General features: G+C 37.6%; 1 protein-coding gene across 1 annotated transcript; it reads left to right on the top strand.

The window, feature by feature from the left end:
* Window positions 1-5,590: 5,590 nt before the first annotated feature.
* On the top strand, window positions 5,591-9,956 carry LOC147858456 (filament-like plant protein 4). The gene is made up of 4 exons (XM_087327037.1): window positions 5,591-6,144; window positions 6,645-8,481; window positions 8,568-8,643; window positions 8,739-9,956. Exons 1-4 carry the CDS (start codon window positions 5,748-5,750, stop codon window positions 9,939-9,941), a joined length of 3,513 nt encoding a protein of 1,170 aa, XP_087183163.1. The 5' UTR covers window positions 5,591-5,747; the 3' UTR covers window positions 9,942-9,956.
* The last annotated feature ends 16,444 nt before the right edge of the window (window positions 9,957-26,400 follow it).

Below are 26,400 nucleotides of genomic sequence, written 5' to 3'. Positions count from 1 at the left end.
AATGTGTCGGTATGGAGAATCGGAGAATGCGCATAATGGAATTTCCCTTGGTATAATGGCAATTGATCATTGTGTGGGCATAATGGGATCACCCTAGATTTGTATAGAGAAAGTTGAAAAGGTAATGTAAATTATTTGGTCTTGTCCTTGTGAGGGGACATGCAACATGAACAAGACTTCATTCTAGTAGGAGGGGCAAAGCAAGAACAATGTGTCCTCATCCTAATAGCCTATAGGCAAAGAAAGAGAAGGCGGCGGGAGAATAAAGTATCCAAGAATGGATGTAGTTTCAAACATCTTCTATTGCAAGGTGGTTGGAGAAGAGGGGAAGAAGAATGTAATTGACGAGTAGAGTCTATAATTAATTATGAAGGTAGCTTCAAAAGTATGCAGATAACAAAGCATGTCTAGGAGTTGTTGAGGATGAATAATTGTGATTGAAGTGTTTCCTTAGCAACATCAAGTAAGCATGGAGTGAATGTGAGAATGTATGTTGGTTGGTTTTCTTTTTCTAAAGGTTGGAGAGACTCGAGAGTACAAAATGGCTTATTGTCGTGCTTAAACAAAGGAAGGACAAAAATGGAAGTCAAAATGGCGGCGAGGCAGCCGCTATCAGAGCCTAGTCATTTATGTATCTTTGTTCACTATCTAAGGACGTGAAACATTGTATTGAGGTGAGGGATTGGAATTCCACTTGCTATGAAGGCCTAATATTATCACTATAGTCTATGCCCGATGGCTTTTAGGAAGGATATTTTGTATAGTTGCGTGAGGATTGGATTTTATTTATTTCTATCTCATTTCTAGGATCTTTGGAGGGGCACATTGAATAAATAGAGATCATCAATTCATCATCACGTTGTAACAATAATAACAATAACAACAATATTATAGTGTTCTTATAATTTATACACACACAACAGAAAAACCACAACCGCCACATTCAATACATAACTAATAAAAAAATAACTAAAAAGTTAGTAGGAGAGTTAAAAAAAGGGGGCTCTTTTTGCTCTTGGGATTTGAACTTAGGTCTCTCCAATGTTAAAAAATGGCACTTTTTTTAGCTCTTTCTCTATTGCACACTGACTTGAAAATAGTTATTCCACTTATCCCCACGAAAAGCATTGGCCCATGTTAAATAATAACAATATGAAGATTGCCACCCCCCATGGCACATGCTCACAAGCTCACAAGTTATGACATTTGTGCACCTTTTCATTGTTATTGCGAGAGAGAGAGAGAGAGAGAGAGATTCAGATAATGGCAGAAGCATCTCTCTTGGCTCAAATAATATGTTAACTACGCCACATATATGAGCTAGAAATGCATTTCCTCGTCAAGACGAACTCAAATGTAGATATTGAAACTAAACATACGATGTTCATGTGTCCCTCGTAAGGCTAGGTTACAACCTTACACAAAGGTGAAACTTTTAAGTAAACTCTAGTTTTCAATATTGTTTGGCACATTTATGGCTATGGTCACCTATTGATGACACAATTACCATGTTTGGCTAGTCCGATGTGGATGAATGTAAAAGCATTGATACCAAAATGGTCTTCTATAAATGATTTTGGCAATTTGTTCGTTCATTTATGCTATTATGGGTAATTAAATGATGTGCCACTACATTTGCAACTTGAATGCACACACATAATAAAAACCTTGGATATGATTGAGTGTTGATACAAAAGATTAAGCAAACACTCGATAATCGTGTATATATACAATGAGTGCATTGGATTATACTAAACCAAAAAACATTTGATACAAGTAACTAAAAAGAAGCCGAAAAACCTTGGATACAACTAAAAAGACAACCATGCGCTCTCAGGTACTATAATTTCATAGAGTACGATACGAATATAGAGATATGGTAATATGGTTATGTATATCATCAAAGTTCAGCTAAGATCCTTCAATACAAAATCATGTACCTTATTGTACTAACCAAATCTTCAAATATTTTGTTTTTATAACGTGGGCCAAAAGGACTCCCCCATGTGAGTATTGTGTTTGTACAAACATATTGTGTGTGTGTGTGTGGCACAACGTGCATGCACCGATATATCATTTTTGACTATGTACAAGTACACAATATAATTGAACTTACGATAAATTAGGTTCTTATGTTGCCAAACCAACACGAGAGAATATCCATTAATGTTGCGAGTTTTATTTTTTTCAATAAACTGCACACAAATGTATGTACATATCCATCATCCTTCCAGGATAATTGGAATAAGCTATGTTTCCTAGAAATGGATGCAACATGGGCAACTTCATATACAAACACTACATTCAAATTACCGTATACAAATTATACCTATATGTTGAAGTACTTATTTAATACTCATAGTTTGGAGGAAAGTTTGAGTTTCACAAATTATGAAATGGATCTCCAAAGGACACATGTATCTAGAGTAGATATACATGAGTATGGTTGTCATTCGATGCTTAGAAAGCAAGCTTATAAAAAAACAAATTTAACATCTTCACATCCTCGTTCAAGATGTTTGGTATGTCTCTCTATCACATATTATATGATATTAACATGTATATTTCCTAGGCTTTGTTAGCATTCCAATGCAACTTATATTTCCTAGGTGTTTATTAAATTTCTTTCCCTAGAAGCATTTGCTTTGTTGATGCACATATATGATTATATTATTGCAACGGAACTTTGAGAGAGTCCTATGTTAAACACAAAATTTTCTATCGAAAAGTCTTGCTTGTCTACATTTCTAGAGGAAACACGAAACAAACATATTAGGTGATTGAGAAGATTTGATGAGATGTTGATTCGAGTGGATTTGGAGTAAGTGGACCATGGAGGATCACAACATTATAAGGTTGATTGACACTTTGTTATAGGACGGACGCAAACATATATGTATTTTCCAAACATATATGAATGCCACCACATATAATCAATCTCAAAATAAAGGTCACACGAAAAGTATAATGAACATGTGAATTATCCATTTAGAAAGAAGAAAACTTGAATTCCATCATTTCAAGAGGTCTTAGAATGATTATATACTAGATATACTTATGGCAAAATTTGGTCTCTGTTTGAAATTATTCTATTCGACGTTATTTATGCAACAAGGGCAACATTCATATTTGGAGAGTTGTTCGCATTTATCAAAGGAAAGAACAATATATTTTATCCATAAACCATGAAGAGAAAAAAAAACATTTGAGGGAGAGAAACAAGATATACATTTCATGCGAATCGGTTTGTGGATAGAGGTTACAACAAAAATGAAACAACATAAAGACACTTGTGAAAGGGCATGATATAGTCTTTATTGACACTCGTGCAAAATGCTCACACAAATGACGACAACCTTCTAACTGTAAAGCAAGAATAGACTCCAAAGTGTTGGTGAAGGGTGCATGTCACTTTGTGATGGGTTTCAATGACAATAATGACTTCAAAGGGATTGGCGAAAGTCATACCTCGGATTGATGGATTATGCGGTTCCAATAATTTGTCACTATAGCGTCATTATGAAAGCAAGTTTTGGATCTCATGAATTTGAATACATGAAACCATAAGAGTAACATATTCGTTTGAAGGTCCAAAAAATCATATTTACTTAAGAGAATGTGACACTTTTAAGCAAGAGGCAATTGTTTCCTTTCCATGGAAGAGTTCAAGTTCTTGAAAGTATGGAAACGCAACAAGTATTTTTTAAATAAGGAAACATCTATAATATGGGTGGGTAGGTTGCAGAACTCTCCCACCAAATGAAAATTCACAATGGGAACAATAAGCTCTAGTTTTGAGCAGACTTTGGACAAAATCAATAATGTCTCCTAGGGAGCTTTGTTTTCACTTTGTATGTGTCCATTTTTCTTCTTCTTTTTTCAAGAAAGATACACCTTAGTATATTACTTGAGAAATGTACATATAGAAAACATAAGGAGACATTTCATCTCACCTCTATTGTATGTGTCCATTTAAGAGTAGGTGACATTGCATACAATGATGAATTTATGTTGTTCAAATGAGGTATAAGTAAATAAGTAGAGAAGTCCATGGAAATATTAGTGGAGTGGAGATAAAAATACTACATGCCTAAAAACATGCAAGTTTTTTACTTCTAACACGAGATGATCTTATTTTGAGTATACAATTTGAGGAGATAAGGTGCAATGTACCATAAAGGATTCTTCATTCCATATGTGAAAAGAGCCAAAGCCAATCTCACATTTTAACGAGAAGAGTAATCAGCTTGTTTCAACATTGTCCCAGGTGACAATTCATGTGTATGTGTCGATATCTAATGACACGCTCTTTCTATATTTTATCGTCACTTTTTTAGCACCGCCCCTCCAATAAAACTCTCTACTGTTCTCCGAAGCCTATATCGAAAAGTAATGTAATGGCTATATCTTAGAGTGAGCATTTTTTTGTTGCATCATCCCATTGTTTCAAGAGCCCTACTTGGAAAAGTTATTGTAGATCTTATATATATATATGTTTGCATAGTAGAGACAACGTGAAAAGCCAAGCTTGAAAAGTAACTAAAAAGTCTATGGGTCAATACGAAAACAATTATCTTTTTTTTTATAGTAGAGGCAATATTGATTTGAGAGCCTAATTTGAATATAGTTATTATAAGCATTATAGTTTAGGATGGAAAAGTTTTTATAGCTTTTTCATTACTAAAAAAACACGTTGATCTTTTATAAAGGTCGTTGACTCGGTTATTTATCGAAACCAAATCACCATTAACCAGTGTGCTATGAAGCTTGCTTTCACATTACAATGGACGAAGAGGAAAAGTATCTCACATTTTAAAAGACCCAATTACACTAGGTGGCGGATGAAATGACAACGGTTTGGTTGATTCAAAAGGTCCAAACATTGAAAATATGACCAAAATGTTGCATTTGGTTACACTTGAGAGGTGGACGGAGTTTAAAAACACAGAGTTGTTTAACGAGCTTCATTCGTTTGGGCAACTGATCAGAGGAGTCAATGAACATTCATTGTGGGCAAAGAGACGGACAATAAGACAATTCAATAATGGTCAAGAAAATACAAGTGAGTGCAATACGAATAAATTGGTCAAGAAAGAACGTTGCACGACATCTAAGAGTTAGTTGCACACTCTTGTGTGTGATGAAAGGTAAGGCCCAATTGAGAAAGTGGAGAACTCATTTGTGTAAGCCTCATCACAAAAACAATTGGGTGGAATTCACAAGGGACAAAACATTATAATAGGTGGGCAAGAAGGAAAAAGCTTTCATGATTGATTGGTTGGGCACAAGCTCAAAAAATCTTATGAATTAGAGAGAGAGAGAGAGAGAGAGAGAGAGAGAGAGACCTTAAACAAGAAGATGACAAAACACACACAAAGTTATGCTAAGCAAGTAAACTGAGACTGTCAACAAAATACAAAGAGGAGGACTAAAGTTAGGAAGCATCATTCTTCCCCCTCTTCTTCTTTTGGCTCTCTTTCTCTCTCTTCCTCTCTCTCTCTCTCTCTCTCTCTCTAGTTATGAATGAATGAATGAGAGCATACCTCCCCTGTTTCTACTCTCTCTCTCTCTCTCTCTCTCGTTATGAATGAATGAATGAGAGCATACCTCCCCTGTTTCTACTTGCAACTCTCTCTCTCTCTAAGTGCTCTGTTTCTCAACTCTCTCTGGTTTAGGGCTTCTTCTCTCAATCTCTCTCTCTCTCTCTCTCTCTCTCTCTCCTGCCATCCCTTTGTGTGTAAAAAACCATGGCCGAGAGAAGAAGTAGCTGGCCCTGGAGGAAGAAAAGCTCCAACAATAATAGTACAAAGCCATGTTTCACACCCTCTACACCTCTTCCTTTCAACTCCCTTCCTTCTCTCTCTCAGCTTACCTCCCCTGCCTCCTCATTCAAAGGGGAAGACGAAAGTTCCTTCGCTGACATCAGCTTCAATATGCATGTGAACAACAAGTCTGATAAGAGTGATGATGGAGTTAGACTTGTACAAGAGATGCATCTCAGACAACAAGCTGAAGAGAAGGTCATGTCGCTCGAAGAGAAGGTCACATCACTAGAAGAGAAGCTAAGTATAGCTTTGGCTCAGATGTCTGATAAGGAGGCATCGATTTCTCATCACCAGAAAGCTCTTGAAGAAGCTAACTCAGGTAAGAGCTATGGTGTTTTGGACACTTTGACATTATGCTATGTTATGGGCACTTTGCTACTATGTTATGTCGTGGGAATTTCGTAGCAATGATAATAATGCTATGGGGACAACAATGTTTTTGTTTTTTGTCCACTTTAAGGAAATCCTAATGGACATTTTGGCACTATATATTAGGCATTTTACTTCAATGTTCTGGGTTCTTTGGTATTATTTTATGGACACTCTGAAGTTCTAGCACTATTTAATGCACACATTGACGCTTTTTTTGTGCATTTTGATGCTATGTATTGGGCACCTTGACACTTTCATCCCGTGCATTTTGTCACTATGTTATGGACACTTTGATGGTGTGTTATAGACATTTGAAACTATTATGGAGATTTATTGTGTGCATTTGTGGCCTGGGTTGCAATATCCATGCCTTTTTTGTTATCACTTTGTTTCTCCTTAAGCTCATCTCTCCGTTTGTCTTCATTTTCTTTCCTCAAAAAAATCTAGGGAAAGAGAATGCTGAAAAAGAGGCTCTTTTGTTCAAGCACGAGCTCGATGCGACATCACAACAGAAGTCAATACTCGAGGATCGAGTAGCACAGCTAGATGGAGCTTTCAAAGAGTGTACACGGCAAGTGAGGGTCGTTAAGGAAGAGCAAGAGAAGAAGATACAAGAGGCGATCTCGAGCACGACGCGGGAATGGGAGAAGATCAAATCTGAGGTTGACGCAAAGCAATCCGAGCTTGAACGAAGGTTAATGGAATCCGAAGCACAAAACAGTGCCATGGCCAAATCTTTACAAGATCGAGCAAAGAAAATCGTCGAAGCAAATGAGGTGAAAACCAAGGCTGAAACTGAAGTAGAACTACTTCAAGTGAAGCTAAGCTCATATGAAAAAGAGATCTCTTCATTGAAGTATGAATTGCATGTATTGAGCAAAGAACTCGACATAAGGAATGAAGAAGTGGAATTTATAAAGAAGTCAGCTGATGCTGCGCACAAACAGCATCTAGACAATGTGAAGAAGATGGCTAATCTTGAAGCTGATTGCACAAGATTAAGAAACTTGGTAAGGAAGAAACTACCTGGTGCGGCAGCTATAGCTCAGATGAGGAAAGAAGTCGATATATTGCCAGGTTCCAGGGACTATAATACATCGGGAGATGTAAAGAGAAAGCCTAAGCTAGGTAGCCCAACTTCAGTATCAGGGTCTTATAGTACCAACAATAGAGATGTTGAGATGCTTAGGGAGAGAATGTTTTCGATGGAAGAAGAAACCAAGCTTCTTAAAGAGGCATTATCGAAGAGGAATGAGGAGTTACAAGCTTCTAGACTGCTTTGTGCCAAGACGGCTAGTAAGCTCTATCTTGGTGATGACACTACTGTGGATTCTCCACAAGGCACTCCTCGAGCATTAATAAAGACAAATGGTTTTATGCCGATTACACCGACAAAGGAACCAAGTGTTGCGTCTGCATCAGATGATGTTGAAGAAAGTTCATGCGCAGAATCATGGGCATCGGCGCTAATTAGTGAACTTGCGCATTTCAAGAAAGGAAACAATGCCGTTGGATCCTCGGAATTTGCTTCTGATGCTGTCAATCCTACTTCCGTGGCTGTTCCTATCTCCATTTCTCGACTTGATATGATCTTGAGCAAGATTATTTCACTGCTTGAGGTGTGGCCACATCCAGTTATCTCCATCGAAGAAACCAAAGATTGTATAGATGGGGATGCGAGCGAAAAGGAAGAATCACCTTCTAAATCTCGATCAAATCAGTTAAAGGAAGCTCTGGTGTCCTCCAAAGATAAGTTTTTGGTAGGTAAATCGAGCATCTTTGAGTATCTATTGCGTTTGGCTGCTGTGCTATGCGAAGCATGTAATACGAAGGCATGTGAACTCGAAGATTTGTTATCCAAATTAAATGCTACTTCTACTGATGAGGGTTCAACCCTTACCGAAGTGAGTTCAACTGGATACTTAAGCGAACTCTCTTTGCTTCGAGAACAACTACAAACACTTGGGGAAAGAAAAGCTGAGCTTGAACAGCAACTTGCCACGTCGTGCAGAGATTTGGAGTCAATGACAATGGAACTTGACAAGAGCAAACAACTTGTTGCTGATATCCAAGCAAAAGGAGCTGAATTAGAGGGTGTAAAGAAAAGGCTTTGCGATGAAGAGCTTATGAAGGCTGAGATCCAAAAGAAACTGGAGGCATCCCAAGTGGAAGTGAGCAAACTTCAAGCAAGTATTGCATCCTTGACACTCGAATTGGCCGATCAGAAAGCTCTTCATGATCGAGTGGTCACAAAGTGCAAAGAGCTTGAACATAAATTAGAAGGGTAATGGCGTGATCAAATTATTTTGCCCCGACTTTTCGTGAAATTGTGGATACTTTATAGAAGTGCTAATCCTTTCAATAATGCAGGCTCGGGTTTGATGACCATAATGACGAGCGAAATGGGTATAATTTACCAGAGGGTGAATGCATAAGGACAAAAAAGGTAAAGCAAATCAAATTTAAACGAGCCTTTGGATGTATGTATGACATGTGCCAATCCAATCTAATTTAGGTTAACCTAATCTAATCTTTGTTTAGGAACAAGAGCTTTTGGCTGCAAAGACGAAGCTGGCGGAATGCCAAAGGACAATCTTAGCGTTAGGGAAGCAGTTATCAACTTTATCGACATCGCCACCAGTCGATCATAGCTCGTCCATGGGCTCTTTTGATGGGACAGGGTCCTCATCGATGGACTCTGCATCGCAACAACTAGACCGAAGGTCAATGCATGCGGAACATATGAATACACAATCAATGGGCTTCATGGAGGAAGAAGAAGATGAAGAAGGAGAGGAAGACGATAATCATCATCATCATCATCACGATCGTATTCATAATGGAGGTATGTACTACAATGGTGGAGGTGGAGTGGTGGCACCACAAAATCATCATTATCAACACCGGGCCAGCAGTGGATACATTCAGACCGAGCGGCAACAATTATACGACGACGATCAAATGGTGCTACAACGTGGTTGGTACAATGGTGGTCCTAATACTAGCAACAAAGGGATGATGAATATGAACCCCTATAGCAATGGGCAAGTGGACATGTATCAAAGCAATAATAACAGAGTAGTTGTACACAGGAGGGGGTCATTGCCATTAGAAGGCTATGGTAATGGCAATGCTCAATGCATCAATAACCACAATAACACTACAACTGATGGTGGTAGTTATTGTGAGGAGGAATCATTCATGGTGGAAGGCACAAGTGAGTTTCCTCATCCTCAATCTCAATCTCAACCTCATCCTCATCCTCATAATCGAAGGCAGCAACCACTCAATGTGGGATGCTATAATAACCCTAGTGGTGGTAACAATGTGGGTGGGTCTCATTACATGAACAACAACCGGAGCCGGAGCGGTAGCCCCACGATGATGACACGTGGCCATAATATGATGATGATGATGATGTCACCGGCTCAGTCGCCGGGCCGTTTTACGCAACAACAGAAGGATGCATCGCTCCGAGGGGCGCCACTACAACCTGCAGTGGCCCAGACGAGGAAGAACTCTGGCCAAGTAGGGGGTTTTCGGATGAGTTTGGCCGAGACAATGAACACCATGGCCACGGTGTCGGCACAATCGGGGGAGGGGGCTGCTGTCACGCCACGGGCCACGAAACAGGGGACAGGAGGTGCCAATTCGGGGTCAGGGTCGGCTTTCGGTCGCCTGTTCTCTCGATCGAAAAACCATAATCGAGGAGTAGGGCTGACACCCGAAACAGAGCACAACTAGACCTGTCTAGTCTATACATATTGTTTTATTATTATTTTTTGTTAAATTTATTTATTTCTCCTTTGATATATGTATATATGTGCTTTCTTTCTTCTATCTGGCAGGTTTAGTAGTGCTACTAATACTAGTAGTGGTCTGTCAGATAGATGTCTGTGTCCTATATATACATATTTAGGTTGGGGGAGTCAGGAAAAACAAAACAAGAAAAAAGAAAGACCAAAGAGAAGCAGCAGCAAAAGCAAGCTGCAGCTTTTTGTTGTGTACCTTAAAAAAAAAATAGCACTTCCTCCTTTTTTGGCTTTTTCAAATCTGTCACTGTCAGTCTGTCACAGTCATGTGGCCTCTCTCTCTCTCTCTCTCTCTCTCTCTCTCTCTCTCTCTCTCTCTCCTCCCTATCCATTATTATTTTCTTCTCTATCTGTACAGAAATTGGGCCTACCTCTCCAATAATAACATCTTGTAGTTATTACAATATGTTCTTTCTGTTTTGGAGAAAAAATTGGGCTTTTCTTTCTGTTTTGTTTTTCTTTTGAATCCCACAAATCCAACCAACAGCTGCTTTATTTTCCTCTAAATTTAAAAATTCCTAATCTCTCTCCCCCCTTCCTCACATGGTCATGATTCAAACAACAAAACCGAATATAATAGATAGATAGATAGATAGATAGATGATGTGGAGTCTGGCCCATGTGTGGTGTTGGTGCCGATTGTCTTCGTAGTACACCTCACTCATTGTGAGGAAGTGCTGATCTTTAGAGTTTTACTCATTATTACACTTTGCACACCTTCATATTGCTGCCTCTACTTGCAGCCTTTTTCTACTATGCCAAAGCATTTCTTGGATGATCTTGTTAACAATGCTTTTCGGTTTCGCTTTTACGGTAGGTAGGACATACTTTGTCTCCAAGTCATGTCTGCCCATATGCCCCATCAAAACAAGCCAATTGGTCGGTAGGAATGTGACATGGTCCTTGTATAGTGGTGCCTTTGCTCAGTGTGTAGTGGCAGTCATGTAGTAATGCAAGACTATGTGTTCTCTACTTTTTTTCCTCTAACATACATACGCATGTGAGAGCAATTGTGCAACTATCTTCCTTGCTCATTTGGATGTTTTCAATAATGCCAAATCATAGTAGTTCATTTGCCTTCATTGTGTATGTTGTCAAAGCCTCGGTTTTCTTCCACATTTAGTTTCCTATACTCCTTGGGCTTTGAGCATGTTCATCCATCACCATGAAAGCCCACAATATAATATGGATTCCTTAATTTGTCTAGTCAAGAAACCACCACATAGATATATCTGACTTGCACTATGGCGTGAACATACACTTTGGTTATCATAATCTCTTTTAGCAATGCTATAACCAGCGAACAATTCGTTTTGCTTTGATGCATGGATTGCCATTCCATGGTTGCTTTAAACATGCTTGTGCACTTTCTGCACATGCACCTTCAATTAAAGTCTCCACAAGACTTAAATGCTTCAGAAATTTGTTTTTTTTAACTCAAAGATTCCTCTACTATGTGTGGCTTAGAGAAGCCTTTTTAAAGTATTAAATGATCCCATGCTTTTTATTATTCAGAAATCCACTTTATTTTGATTTCTTTGATTTTCTTCTGGCCTAGAAAGGAACTCGGAACCATAATCTTTTTCATTTCGGTCTTTTTCGTTCAACCTTTACTTTAGGCAGTACCACTTGGTAGTGTGAATTTCTATTTCTTCTTGGAATGTCTAGGTTTGTTTACATAATATTTCTGAGTTTCTTTATTGTGTTTGATTTGGGCATGCATTTCGGAGCATTCATTGAGACCAAATTGCCCTCTAAAACCAATGTAATCTAGCTACTACACGTCAATTTGTATTAGAACAAAGAGTTGCTATCATTGATCCATTTCTTCCTTTCTCTAATGAACATCGTTCAATACAAAGACTAAATCTTTAGGAACTTCTTGTTTTAATAATATAAACATTTGTTGATTTCTTGGTTCTATTTCTCTTGCAATTACATACAACTGCTTAGGACCTTCATAAATTTGGTCCCACTTTCTTATCAACAAATCCATTGTCACATGAACATGATTTATAAAAGGCCCGCAAACGTTTTGTCTAGTTAAATTTCCTGATCTGTGAGAGGGAGGCAAGTGGTTATATGCATTTGCAACCATTTTTTTTTAAATTCATGTTTTCCTGATTCAATGATCAAGCATAGGTGATTCAAAAGCCCATGTTAAGTTTTTGATGCATTATGGGCCCATTAGGTATATGAACTCTACTATATTAGACATTTGTTTCAGAATTGTCGGTAATTAGATTTTCATCTTCTTGCAATTAGTTTTCTTGTCATCATAGTAGGCCCCAAGATGGGATAACGTTTCTAAATCGAATGCAACAAGAAACAATTAAACAAGAAGCATGCATAAGTTGTAAAGTTTATGGACTAAGACAATGATATAGTTTTGAATTGTACTCCCATGCATCAACCGTAGAAGGAGGTATTTGGATGTATTTACCGACGAAGGTTGGGATACACTCATGGTTGCTACTGAACGATTGAAATCTTATCTTTCAATACAAGGGGGGCCAATGAAAAGTGAGAAGTTAGACAAAATTGTTGAAATGTTTTCTATGTTTCCAGATTGTGGACCATGGCTTTTACACTTAAGGTTCCTTAGGTGTATTGAATGCTCCAATGCCCATCATCTTCGTTGTGTTTTTAGAATACATATATTAATGGTGAGAAACCTCAGGATGAGGTAAAAACTTATGAAGGGTAAAAATAAACGAAATACCAATGCACAATTACACTCAATGTGACGTGTAATCTATACAGAATTTCAAAAAGTTTTTAACCAATAATTTCCATCCTAGTTCAAGGTTGAAGACATCCTCTTATTTATGGCTGATCCTTTGAAAAAGCCACGGAGAAGTTGGGGAAGCTGACAATTCGAACCAGAAACAATTGTAGACTTCGACATTTCTACAGATGTTTCAATAATAGAGGATACCGACAAATAAAGTAGAAATTGATTTGCCAAATTGCTTTTGTCAAGAGCAATTTTCCCATTGGTCATCTGTCTTTAACAAAGGGTTTCCGAAATCAAAATATAAATAACATAAAGGTTCCTTTCGTCATATTTCTTTAAAGAAATGTTTCCTAAATAAAGTATAAATGTTCATAATACAAATGTTACTTTGGTTAAAATGATGTATGTGTCATACGCAATTGTCCACCAACAATGGTGAGGACATGTGCATGCATTATTTTGAGATAGCGAATTTTTACTATAGAGTAGTAATTCCCCATTCTTAGGAAGGAGTCTAATATAATACTACTAACACCACGTTTTCGGTTCGAAAATTGATTTTCTCACCTCTTTATTATTCCATATATATCTCTATTAATTTACCAGATGCCATTGTGGAATGTAGGTAAACCAATGACCTTGTGGTCTCCATTGGACAACCTTACCAACTAAGCTACACCCATCTAGGCAAAGTTTGTCTATGTTTGTTGCTCCAACATGTCAAAAAAGAAGTATTGAAAATCGTTCACAATTATATAAAATTATCAAAATGAAAAAATAAAAAACTAAACTAGTCTACTATTGCAACAATGTGACTAAACTTTCATATCTTCTTTATAAGTTAATCTTGATATTCTTCGTAACTTTGTTGTATTCCCTTCTCTTGGTCATGTGCTTGGTATTTAGTACCAATGCCGATGTCTTCATGGGTCCTACTACTTATGAAAAGTGATTAATAGGAATCAAAATCTACCTTTTCTTGGTTTAATTGTCAAATGCCTCACTATCTTTCCTCTAGTACAACAAAGCACAAGCATGATCTTGTTTTGATCGTGCTTTTGGGAAGTTCATAAGGCTTATCTCATGTTGTTCTAACTAGTTTACCTAACTAACTAGTCTATGGGGTTGACAAAAATTCTATTGTATTGCTCGTAAGATGAGGAGTGGCTTTCAATACTCATGAACCTACTAACAAATATCAATACCTAACTAACTAGTCTATGGGGTTGACAAAAATTCTATTGTATTGCTCGTAAGATGAGGAGTGGGTATCAATACTCATGAACCTACTAACAAATATCAATAAACATGCAATGAAACTCTAAACCTAATATCACTAATCATGCAATCAAGAGGTTTATACTTGACCTAACATAATTAATCACTTAAATATTAATGCTAAGTAATTAATACAATAAATACGGAAGTCAAAGCCAAGAAATAACAATGAGCTCTAATAAGAGACTCTCTACAAGAGCTACAATCACCGACTCAAACACTTGATTCAGACTTGAGCTTTGGGTTCTAAGTTAAGATACACTAGTTAGGTGCATGACATAAGATGATAGCAAAGAACATTAAGAATGCTTGTATGTGTTAACAAAGAACAAACCCTTTAGGCGCACTCATCAAGATCCATTGGGATTCACAAACAAAATTCTTGGTCAAGTACAAAAAATGTATCTTTAGAATTGAATGCGTGTGGATGCGAAATAAATCAAATTGGTATGTTGGGTTGATTTACCAAAATAGTTCACCAAACTTTAACAAACCCAAAGTACCCCTCAGCCCCAATATCGTCATCCTTATACTTTTATGAAACTGCAAATGGTGTTGCACACAAGTTTATACCATCAAAGACCTCACCAAACATTGATACTACCCAGAAAGGGTACTTTAGTTTGGATTATTGGCACTCAACTATAGTGTTGCTAGACAAATGTTTTCACACATCATATATATATATTTTCGGTCAAGCTTCAATTTATTATTGTACAATTGCCAAATCAATCCTTTGAGTTACGATAGTCATCCGAGAATCCACCCCTCATATGATCAAAGTGTAATTATGGTGGAAGAGATGGAAGATTTTAATGGAGGATGAAGCATTTCTAGGGAGTGAAAGGGAGATTGTTTATGTGTTTAATAATTTTCAGATTTGGAGAGTTTTTTCCTCTTTTCTTTGTTGTAGATGATGGGGAAGAAAACTGTGAAAATCTATATCACTTTGGTTCCAGGCTCTACATGTTGCTAGCAGCAACACACATTTTTTGACAGCAAAAATTGGAACTCATTGGCAGAGTTGTATTCAAATTGTAGGGAAAGGCACTATGTAACATATGACGCTATCAATTTGCATCAAAATATAAGAGATGCTGAGCAATATAGGTGGCATAGACTACTTTGATAAAGCCCAAAAATCCATATTTAGTTTGTAAAAAGATGGGGTTTTTTGAACTTGGTGTTGTTGAGACTACTGAAGCTACACGTACGTTCAATACTTCTCTAGTTAATTATGTTGCAATTTTCTTTGTAATGGTGGACTATTTTATATATTGCATTGGGCCATTTTATGTTAATACCAATGGAGGATATTTTTATGGGTAAAAAAGTGTAATTATGGTGATACATGCTCAATGTTATTACATTTACATTGGGAGAGAGAGAGAGAGAGAGAGAGAGAGAGAGAGAGAGAGAGAGAGACCTCAACAATGGGTTTTTTCTCAATATGTTCAAAATGGTTCAAATGATGAGATGGAGATATTGTTCCAATTTTTACGTTATTGGGGTCTACAACACAATTGGTATATGCGTAATGCTTTCATGTTTGATAATAGACATGGGGTGAAAGCCTATATAAAGAAGCTGAAAGGTATTCTCATGTAGAAATTTTGGATGTTAGAGCATGTGGGGATCATTTCCTCAAATGCATATTTAGGTTTTTAATAGCATTACATGACTTCCCTCTCCCTACATAGGCATATGATAGGTAGAGGAGACTAAGAAGTGTTGTAACTAAGTGGATTTTACATACAATTAATATAATTGTGTGCTTTTACCAGAGAGAGAGAGAGAGAGAGAGAGAGAGAGAGAGAGAGAGAGAGAGAGAGAGGAGTCTATCTTCCTTCAGTTGGGTTTTTGCACATATGGAGAACAATGAACTGATGCCTCATTTTCAAATTATTTTTGAGTTCTTGAGGTATTGGGGGTTATGATTCAATTGGAATATGCGAAATGCTTTAATTTTTGATTCACAAGTTGGGGTGAGAAAATATGTTCTAAAGTTAACAAGACTTCTTTTGTGGCAATTGACAGTGCTAGAGAAGGCACGAAATTTCAACCAGGAAGAGAGAGAACTCTACAAGGTCACATATCATCATACTCGCCATTTGAATTGGTGTGTAGGGTGGCATTGAGTTTGGTGTCGTAGTATTCTTTAGATCCCTAGATAGAAGGGTTCTATACTTTTTAGTAAGTTAGTCATGGTGGTGTTTTTTGTTTTGTAATGAAAGCCATTATTTACGAGAGAGAGAGAGAGAGAGAGAGAGAGAGAGAGAGAGAGAGAGAGAGAGAGAGAGAGAGAGAGAGAGAGGAAAACCTCTACGGTAACCATTAAACCTAAATCTTCATTCAAAGAAAATTTGAGATCACAAAGTGAAAGTGCATAGTTTCATATTACAAATTGATTGAAGGTTAATTGTAATTAACTTTAACTATATGTTAATTATTTGCATGTGTGGGGATGTTGACAACATATCTAGAACCGACCACTATTTTGATCCAAAAGCTCCCATGAATACCTATCTTTAAGGCACGTTATGCAAAATCATTACATGAAGCTAGTAAACCACCAATACCCCACAAAATACGCTTGCATGCATTAGTGAACAATTATTTCATTACTTTCTCTTTTCAATTATGTTTCCGGCCTTGCCAAAAGAGTGGAAATCAGTGATGCCATATATGGCCTCCATGATTGCTCAATTGTTGGATGAAGAATCTGATGCAGTGCATTATGTGACTGGGAATTTCAACCTACCATACATATGGTTAATTGGTCATTAGGGCATGACATTGCCTTCATATGTTAGGCTGCCCGTTATGTTTCAGGCCCTAGTGAGGGTAAAAAAAGTTAAATATTCTAGACTTCCTAATCAATGTTTTGTTTGTAATCGTATTGGACATGTGGTCAAGGATTGTCTTGTTCGAGATGAACAAAATCGTCAAAAATGGTTTTCTAACAACACTAATGATGAAGGTTGGATAGAAGGTAGAAGGAACCATGATAGGAAATCCTCGGTGAGGACATCTAGTGGTGTAGGGATAACATCTACCAAAAGATCACATGCAACGCATGATGATTCACAATTGAACAAGACAAATTTACAAATAATTCCTTTTAATAATAATGATATACAACTTGAAAGAGAGGAGGATTACGATATTGTAATTGACCGTGATATTGTCAAATCGAAGACGGTCAAACCCTTGAAAGGAGGGAATGATCATGAACATATGACAACCTTTGAGCCTTCCTCATTACAAGGTGAGTCTCACATGGAGTTAGCTATGGTAGAAAAGAATGACGAGAGTAAAACCATGATATCTCTTGAGGATGGTCATATGGATGGCTTGCAATATTCTGGAAGGTTAACTCGGGCTAAAACAAAAGCCTTAGCAAGCCACGATAAGAATGCATAAGGATTCATGCTTGGGAAATCGGTTATGCGGTCATATACTATGGTTATGAATGGAGGTATGATGGTGGAGGGAAAGAACACACTCTCTTCATCAATAAAGAAGGATACATACGCAAAAGTTGTGGCTAGGAAATCCTGGAAAGGATTCAAGATTGTTGGGCAAATCAATAAGCCTAAGAAAGTAACGATTGAGGAGAAGAGGATGAAAGGTAAACAACTTTTGTTAGCCTATGGATAATTTTCGTATTGTCTCATGGAATGTTCAAGGATTGGGTGGTGCACGAGCACAGAAATTTAAGGCCAGTCTTAGGCAAAACTTGCATAAAAGCTTTATGCAATATGTAGATATGGTTTTTCTACAAGAACATCATTTGAGTCCATCAAGGGTAGATTCGTATGGATCCTGGACCCATTTTTGGAGTCCCGCTATTGGCGAATCCTACAATAAAGCTGGTGTCTGTATAGCAATAGCCCAAAAATGGTCCTCTCATGTGATTGACTATAGGATTTTAGTGGAAGGAAGAGTGCAAGTTATTATTGTAGAAATCCAAAATCTACAATTGGGTTTTATAATTCTATATGCTTATAATGCATTATCGGACAGGAGGAGGTTGTGGTCTTATCTGTGTGATACTTTGCCGCATGTGGATCATTGGTGTATGGTTGGAGATTTTAATATGATTGAGGATAAGTTGGATAGAAGTTGAGGTAGCCAAGCTGTTTTATATGGTTCAGAGTTAAGCTTTTGGGAGAGTTTGTGCTTTAAGTATGGTTTTCAGGATACTTGGTACTCTTCTTCCTTTAGCAAACATGTTGTTGGGTACTAATCTTGCTTGATTAGACAAATTCTATGCTGATGACTTCTTTCTAATGTTAGGAGGTTCATTATAGATATTAGCTGGGTCAACTTTCTCAGATCACTCACCTCTTATTGTTACTTTGAAAAAAGGGGGAAAATGGAAGGCCTTTAGGACACCTATACCTTCCTCGTTGTATGCTTATGTTATCATTAGACGAGATGTCTTAGCAATTTGGAAGGATACAGATGTATCCCAAGTGATGGGGTGTAATAGAGTTGCATATGCAATTGCCAATGTTATTAAGTGGCTTTGTAATAAAGCAAAGGAAGATCTATATCAACTAAAAACTAAGATATTGAGTACTAGCCGAACGGTTGTTTCGTTGCAACATTTTCAACAACGCATGCCGTGGACAACGTGGGTGATGTCTGAATTGAATAATACAATGGATAAGCTCTCTAAACTACAAGATTCTTGGGCTTAATTCTCTTATAATTCATTTGCTGCAAAGTGGGCACAAGTGGGGAATAAAGTCTTTGCTGATTTTTTCAAAATTGAAAAGGATTTTTTTTTTTTTTGTAATGGGATGAAACAACTTCAAAGGGATGACGGATCCATCGCGGAGGATGTTGGGGAAATGAGGGATATTGTTACACAGTTTTATAGCAATCTATTGTCCGCTCAATGTTTTTACACTTAATCATTTGGAAACTCGTCAATGTGTGTGGCAGACCATGTATGCATGGGTTTCACTACATATGGCAACTATTTTAGTTAAGACAATTTCAAATTTTCAAGTAAGAGCTACTCTAGATGCAATTGGCTCCCATGTATGGCCTGGTATTGATGGGCTTTCAACATATTTTTTCCGGAAATATTGGGAATTTTTTGGGAACGACATTACTGTTGCATTTCAAGAGGTGTTTAATATTGGAAGTATGTCAAGTAAATGGATAGAAGGTATGATATATCTTATTCTGAAGTTGGAAGGGGTAGTGGCTGATATTAGGAAGTAGCAACCTATTACTATATTGAATACTATTTACAAACTATATGCTAAGATGTTGGCTATGAGATGCCAACCCTTTTTAACAGACATCATTCATAATACCCAAACGGGGTTCTTACAAGATATGAGTATATTGGATAACATTTTCTTATTTTGGGAAGCGGTTGCAATTTCACAAGAAAGGAAAGAGGATCTAGCTATCTTGTTGTTGGACTTTGAAAAGGCTTATGATAGGGTGGATTGGTCTTTTTGGAGGGGCATTATGGAAAAGCTAGGTTTTCCTAATCAATGGTTAACGACAGTTTCCGCTCTTTACAACTCAGCTACTAGTGGGGTATTAGTAGCTGGAGAGCTATGCCAAGAATTTTCAATTTCAAGGTTAGTGAGACAAGGATGTCTGTTAGCTTGCTTTTTATATTTGATGATTAGAGAAGCTTTTAGTAGTTTTCTTATAAGTAATGCCGAGAATATTAAAGGACTACAATGGCCTTGGTCAGAGGAGCAAATTGTGGATTGTCAATTTGCTGATGATACAACCCTGTATTTGCAAGGTTCTCACAATAATTTGTGTAGAGTACATCGGGCTATTGATAGTTTTTGCTATGCTTTTGAAGTTGTTATTAATTGGAATAAGTCGGTGGGATTCTAAGTAAGTACTACAGTAAACCCCTTGTGGTGTCCACAATAAGGGTTTCAATGGATTCCACATGGCAAACCTGTAAGATACCTGGGATGTCAGATAGGAATTAACCTTGTATCGGAAGATCATATAGCTCCTTTGTTGCTTGCTATAAGGAAGAAATTGTTATATTGGAATGCTGCTAAATTGTCATTGGTAGGTCGGGTTGTTGTTGCCAATCAAGTATTGTTGGCTTCCATGTGGTACATTTTGTCGGCTTGGTTGTGTTCATGTTTGGCTTTATCACAAGTACAAAGGCTTATTAGAAATTTCCTTTGGGGATTGAAAGATGGTTCATATGTGAGAGCTAAAGTATCTTGGAAGGTATTATAGCTCCAAAGGACGAGGGGGGTCTTGGGTTGATTGATCCTCTATTACAATGTGAGGCTTTTTTGGGAAAATTTATTATAAGAGGCTTGTTGCCAGGTGGGGAGCCTTGGAAAAAAGTATTAAGGCACAAAATGGTTAAGGTTATGCCTTCTACATGTGGCAACTGGCAAGATAGTACTAGATGGTGGTTTTTAAGAGATTTTAATCGTTCCCTTGATATTTTTCGCCAAGATAAGTTTTTTAGGGGTATCATGAAGGCATGGTGGGATTTGAAACATAACTTGGTCCAATCTCTACCATCATGTATGGAGGAATGGTTGCGACAACCCCTAATAATGAACCCATTATTTCTATCAGAGGAGGAGGGAATGTTAAGGAAAAGAACTAGGTTGAAATGGGCTGCTTTTGATAGAGGAGAAGCTGGATCGGTAAGGAATTGGCTGTATTTATCTTCTTCGACAATCAAAAACAAAACCCAGGTTTGTCGCACAATTTGGGGTGGAAACATTATGTATGCAGAAATCGATAGAGTGTTTACGATGTATTCCTTTCAACCTTCTCAAAGTGGTCTATTTTGGTATGGTATGTTTTCATCCTTAAATGTCTTGTTGGGGGTCAGAGGTTATAAAAACTCTCATGACTGTCTATATTTCGATGTTTTGCGGTCTGGACGGCTTCATTCTATTGTTATGGAAGACGAAGTTGTATCTCAAGGGAGAATGTTGCTTGTTCGTATATTGTGGAAAAACGATAAAAAATGGATGTTGAATTCACACCCAAAATTTGTGGGTCTACGAGAATAATCCCATTGACAAACTTTTGTGGGATCCCAATAAATGGAAATGGCAAAGCGTATTACCACAAGGAATGTTAGGAAAGCAAATCCCATTTTTTCAGTACTCGGTAAAAATGGGTTGAGAATTGCTGAGGCATGTGGCTGCTACGTTAGCAACATGTAAATTTTGGACCTTGGGTATGTAGGACACTCTTGGTTAAATGCTTATTGGAAATGGCTATGGGCCGTGCAAATTCCTAGAAAAGCTATCTTGTTTAGATGGTTGTTGGTACATTATGGCACCCCTCGGAAGTCATGGATGAAGGTGCATTGTCATGATTTAAAATGTGACAATTGTGGTTTTCCCAATGAAATGGTGAACCATGTTTTATGGGTATATCCTATAGCTAGAGCAGTATGGAAAAGAGTGTTGAGAATTTTGTATCCTATTTATGGTAAACAGGTGTACACATGGGGTTTTGTGAGATGGGGAAGGCTGGCTGAAGAAATACAGAATTATGAAAGGGACTGTGTTGATTTTCTTCTCCTCTCCGATGGAATACATGTGTTGGAGGCCTCTTATACTACACCAATCCATTGTTTGGAAGAAGACAAGGTTTGGTCTACTGTATCTTCTTTAGTAGTTTGGATATTGTGGAAGGCAAGATATAAGTGTGTATTTCAGAATGTCCAACCGAATGCAGTTGAGTTAGTCCAGGAGATATGGTTGATGCTCCTGCATACTCTAAGAGGTCAATATGAGGCAATACATGATGAGCCTGATGTTGTGTTTCGCAAGCATCAACAATTTAGAGAAATTTGGAAAAAGGCAGAGGTCTTCACCTATTTTGGGGACAAAATAAAATGGAGATATGCTCCACCAAGATGGCTTTTTCCGTCCCCATCTTGAAAAGACCATGCATGAGGGTTTCCGCTAATAGACATGTTGATTCATGTGGGTGGGAGGGTTGTAATATATTGTATGGATACTTTGAAGCCTTTGGGCATCTTTTCGTTAATACCATGGTGAATCTTGACTTTTAAAAAAAAACGCTTAATTTTATCTATTTCTTAATTTTAGGTATTCCCACAACTACGAACGAATATAATTACTTGCTCATTTCTCAAAAGATTTAATGGTTAGGAAACTATGTACGAATGAAAAGCCTAAATTGGTGTTGACTATTATAGACTAGTCGAGTGGATGACCAACCTCAAGACTATCCCAAGTTTTAATATGGGCCTCAATCCAATATACATCAATGCGAGTACCTTAACATGAGGGGAATTCCTTGTGTTCTAGCTAGTAAAGCCTAAGCCTCGCAAGGAATTTGTAACATTATCCACATCCATGAAAATGTTACGACAAACTACCAATGCCAAAGATTAACTATCCTGCTACATGTTTCTATCAATATGATCATATGTGGCTCCAAATCAATCGAAATGCATTTGACATGAGCTGAGTTACTACTCCGACAAAATATGAATCTTTGTAAAACATTTTTAAAAAATTGTTATTTGTGAGAAAGACTCTGGAATACCATCATGATTGCTATCAAGATAGTGATATAACACTTTGTGACAAGCTCTAAAGAAGTCTTACATTTGGTGCCATTTGGTGCAACTTGGTGTTGGCTTAAATCCATTCTATCACTAGTTGACTGACGATCATGGCATTATCTATATGTATGTGCCAATGAAAACCCTTTATTTATATTTTTATGTATAAAGCATGCTAACGTTAGCCATGTTATTGGAGCATCCTTCTTGAGCAAATCCAAAGAAGGTTCAATCACCTATATGTTTTCCAAGCTTATTTCAATTTGTAGCATTTGTTTAGGGGTGAGATCGGGATCGATGATGAGTGTCGGTTGAAGGATGTTTGGGTCTTTTTTTCTTGTGATTAAAGACCACGGGTCCATGTTGAGCTTGTGGTAGCTTAGGAGGTGCTTCCAAGTCACCATAATCTTCATGCCTTATTGTTGCAACCAATTTCTTGTTAAGAAGCTCATGAGTAAATCTGGCAACTATACTTTGTTGAGCATCACCACGTGCCTGCTTATCACGATGATGATGATGATGATTAGCATTGCCAAATGGTTAAGCAATTCACATTGTATCGAGCTAGGAGAAACCATTATTAGCCAAACCAAGGAACTAACCACATCTAGGCACTCTTATCCAAGGTGACAAACATTGTTCAATTAGTACAATGCAATCGAAAAACATATGTAATCTTACACACTAACCACATCTAGACACTCATCCAAGGTGACAAACTATGTTCAATTAGTACAATGCAATTGAGAAACATATGTAATCTAACACACTAACCACATCTAGGCACTCTCATCCAAGGTGACAAACAATGTTCAATTAGTACAATGCAATCCAAAAACACATGTAATCTTACACACTAGCAACATGCATATTGCATTAGGGTTTGGACAGTTTTCCCATGTGAAAAAAACTGCACATCTTATGAACTTGTGAAGAAGAAGAAGAAGAAGAAGAAGAAGGTTGGGAATCGAAGGTCATCAATCCATCTGGAATAATGTTGATGCGAAGAAAGACATACAATGACAGGCCAATTCTGTGGGAAAAAACAAGAAGAGAAGAATTGGCTTTTTTTTACCTGGCGATCCTCAGGAGAGGTTATGGCAGAATTTGCGCGAGGGGTGAAAAGTCTGCAATCTGCGACGTTATGTCTGCACAAGAAAGAAAAATAAAAGAAAACGATGATGATTGTATAGAAGCGCATATTGTCAGAATCCACTCCTCCTCGTTTTAAGCTATGGAAACGTAAGGAAAGGAATTAACACGGTAGAAATTAGGCTGCTGAATACCTAGAAGAAAACAGGGACTAAGGTAAAGGAACAGGAGGGGAAATGACAGGAAACGGATGGATAATATGTTTTCTACACGCGGCCCAAAACAGATCTAATGTCTGATTAATGGATGAAACAAATGGATGACGGGAAAAACAGGAATGCGAATAAGGAAACAGGAGAAAGACGGACGGGGCAGACAGAGCGAAATTAATGCTCGATGATGAAGAAAGATCTGAGGAAGAAAAAGCAAAAGAAGGAATGTTCAGTGAATGAATGGGAATGGTGGAGATGGAGATGGAGACGGAGATGGAGATGGAGATGGTGGTAGTGGGTCTGAAGCTTCTCTGACAAAAGCTTCACATGCTGATGATAGATAGATAGATCATATCACAAAGCCTCTCTTTTTAGACCTACTCTTACTACTTCTAGTAGTAGTAGTAGTAGTAGTAGTAGTAGTTACTAATAGTAGAAGAGTATAGTAATAGTAGTAGTAGTAGTAGTCCCAGAACTAACTAACTCACTCACTCTATTTTAGAACTGTGTTTCAAAACCCCCAAATCTTCACCACTTTTCTTTGTTTATCAATCAAACCCACCCAACTCCAAACTTAGCGGATCAAATACGGCCCATTGCTCGCTTGCCCCACCCATTTCATGGGTTTGTCGGTTGGCCCGCCCATCCCAGGCATTGTTGCTGTGGTGTGGGACTTGCCTTGCTTTGCTTTGCCCGCTTGATGGACCGAGAATGAACTATGCTAACATCTCCACAATCTTACCATCGTGTTTCACCTCGTACGTGGGATCTGAAGTGCTCATTCATGACGAACAGAAAACACTATCGAAGAGATTACCTACATACCCCCCTCCCTCCCCTCTACATGTTGAATGCATATCCGTTCAACATGAAAAGATATGCAAAATGAGCATGGCGAGCGCAATTGGGAAAGAGAAAATGGAAGTAAGTTTGATCCATCTTTGTGGACTCACTTTGACCATATGGTTTGTCACTTGTCTTTCAACAATGTATTCGTAGAAGCACGATACTTTCTAAATATCCCTCGATGTTTATGTACTGGGGTCTAAATCCTTTCCATAGGCAAGTAGTTTGTAAGTACATTTCAAATTCTCTCTCTTTCTCTATTGCAACATTCATTGGTAAAGTTCTTGAACACAATGGGCACAATGCAAGTGCATTTTCTCCTCATGGTTAGCTTAGACCTCAAGGTACGTCATCTTAATCTCCTTTTGGCCCTCGTTCAAGCTTTAGAGCAAAATACTTGTACTTTATAGATATTCTTACATATAAAGCCCATACCACTTTCACTATTTCCATGCGTAGAGGTGCCTTCGATTTCAAAGTTGAGAATGTGAAGTTCCTCCTAGCCATGGCTAAAACATTCGAGGACCATGCATTTACTTTTTAAGCATAATTAAGCATATTGGTCACCTAAGCCATATTTGATGCTTGACATTTCTCTCATATATCATGGAATGTGTTAGCAAAATTAGTATTTAGTATGTTCTTCCTTTTTGTCATCATTGTTGTTTTGTTCTAGAAACTCAAGAGTCAAAAGGATATTCTTTTCTCTCAAATCCAAAGAGCTTTAATAAATGCTTTACAAGGGTTGCCATTCATGTGTTTGAATATTTTCTTTGAATATTCATATGCATAGATATATGAGATTCTTGTTTTCTTCAAATGGAGCAAAATATTCTCTGAGTTGGTGTAATGGTTTAATGCTCTATCCTCCATCTCTAGATATTCTCTCAATCTTCAAGAAAGAGTATTTTCTAAAACCAAGAACTGTGAGTGGTTTTCTTGAATTAGCTTTTGTTCGTGAATCATCACCATTTTTCGTAGGCTTCTACTAATTGATGATAGGTTGGATGCATTCGACAAACATGAAGTGGATACTTCCCCCCATATTATACTCTTGTGCTTAAGAACAACCTATGATTGATCTAATATTACCCCAAACTCAATGATGGTAACTTTTTGTAAGTGTTATGATGGTTGAGAATGACATTCATGGACAGTTGGGTTTGGCCTCTTCAAAGTGCGACAATCTTTCAAGCCCCTTTGATTTGGCCCCACAATGATGACCCAAATATATATATGGAAATGGAATGTCACTCAATTGTGCCTACAAAAGCCAAATTCTAGCGTCACTATAGACGGTTACTTTATTCCACACTTGTAAGGAAGATAATCAAGAATCAAAGCAAAGGTTTGTTAAGACAAAAAAGAAGAAGCTTACGTTCACTTTGGCAAGGTACATATTCAATATTTTAAAGGAAAGTAGGCAAGATAATTGGTTCATTATAATTTGTCACATTTGTCTCTTTGTCATGTGGTATTGTTGTATGCAAGGAAATTGATTATGATGCCCTACTTTAGGATGGAGGATTCTGCATTAGGCAATGGAAACATAAGAGAACTTAGTTTAGTTCTTGGAATATTGGGTTACAATGATTATGGAGGTTAAAAATACTCATCCAAACATGGCCACCATGATACCCATCCAAAC

Source organism: Azolla caroliniana, unplaced genomic scaffold, assembly GCF_043228905.1.
Source record: "Azolla caroliniana isolate FFs.n. ecotype wild unplaced genomic scaffold, voAzoCaro1.0.p SCAF_11, whole genome shotgun sequence".
Classification (NCBI taxonomy): domain Eukaryota; kingdom Viridiplantae; phylum Streptophyta; class Polypodiopsida; order Salviniales; family Salviniaceae; genus Azolla; species Azolla caroliniana.
Note: the sequence above shows the minus strand (reverse complement) of the source record. Positions and strands in the feature narration are given on the sequence as shown.

Coding starts and splice junctions, on each gene's coding strand:
- LOC147858456 (XM_087327037.1), top strand. CDS start 5,748: ATGGCCGAGAGAAGAAGTAGCTGGCCCTGGAGGAAGAAAAGCTCCAAC. Junction 8,482..8,567: donor CTTGAACATAAATTAGAAGG/GTAATGGCGTGA, acceptor TCAATAATGCAG/GCTCGGGTTTGATGACCATA. Junction 8,644..8,738: donor AATGCATAAGGACAAAAAAG/GTAAAGCAAATC, acceptor ATCTTTGTTTAG/GAACAAGAGCTTTTGGCTGC.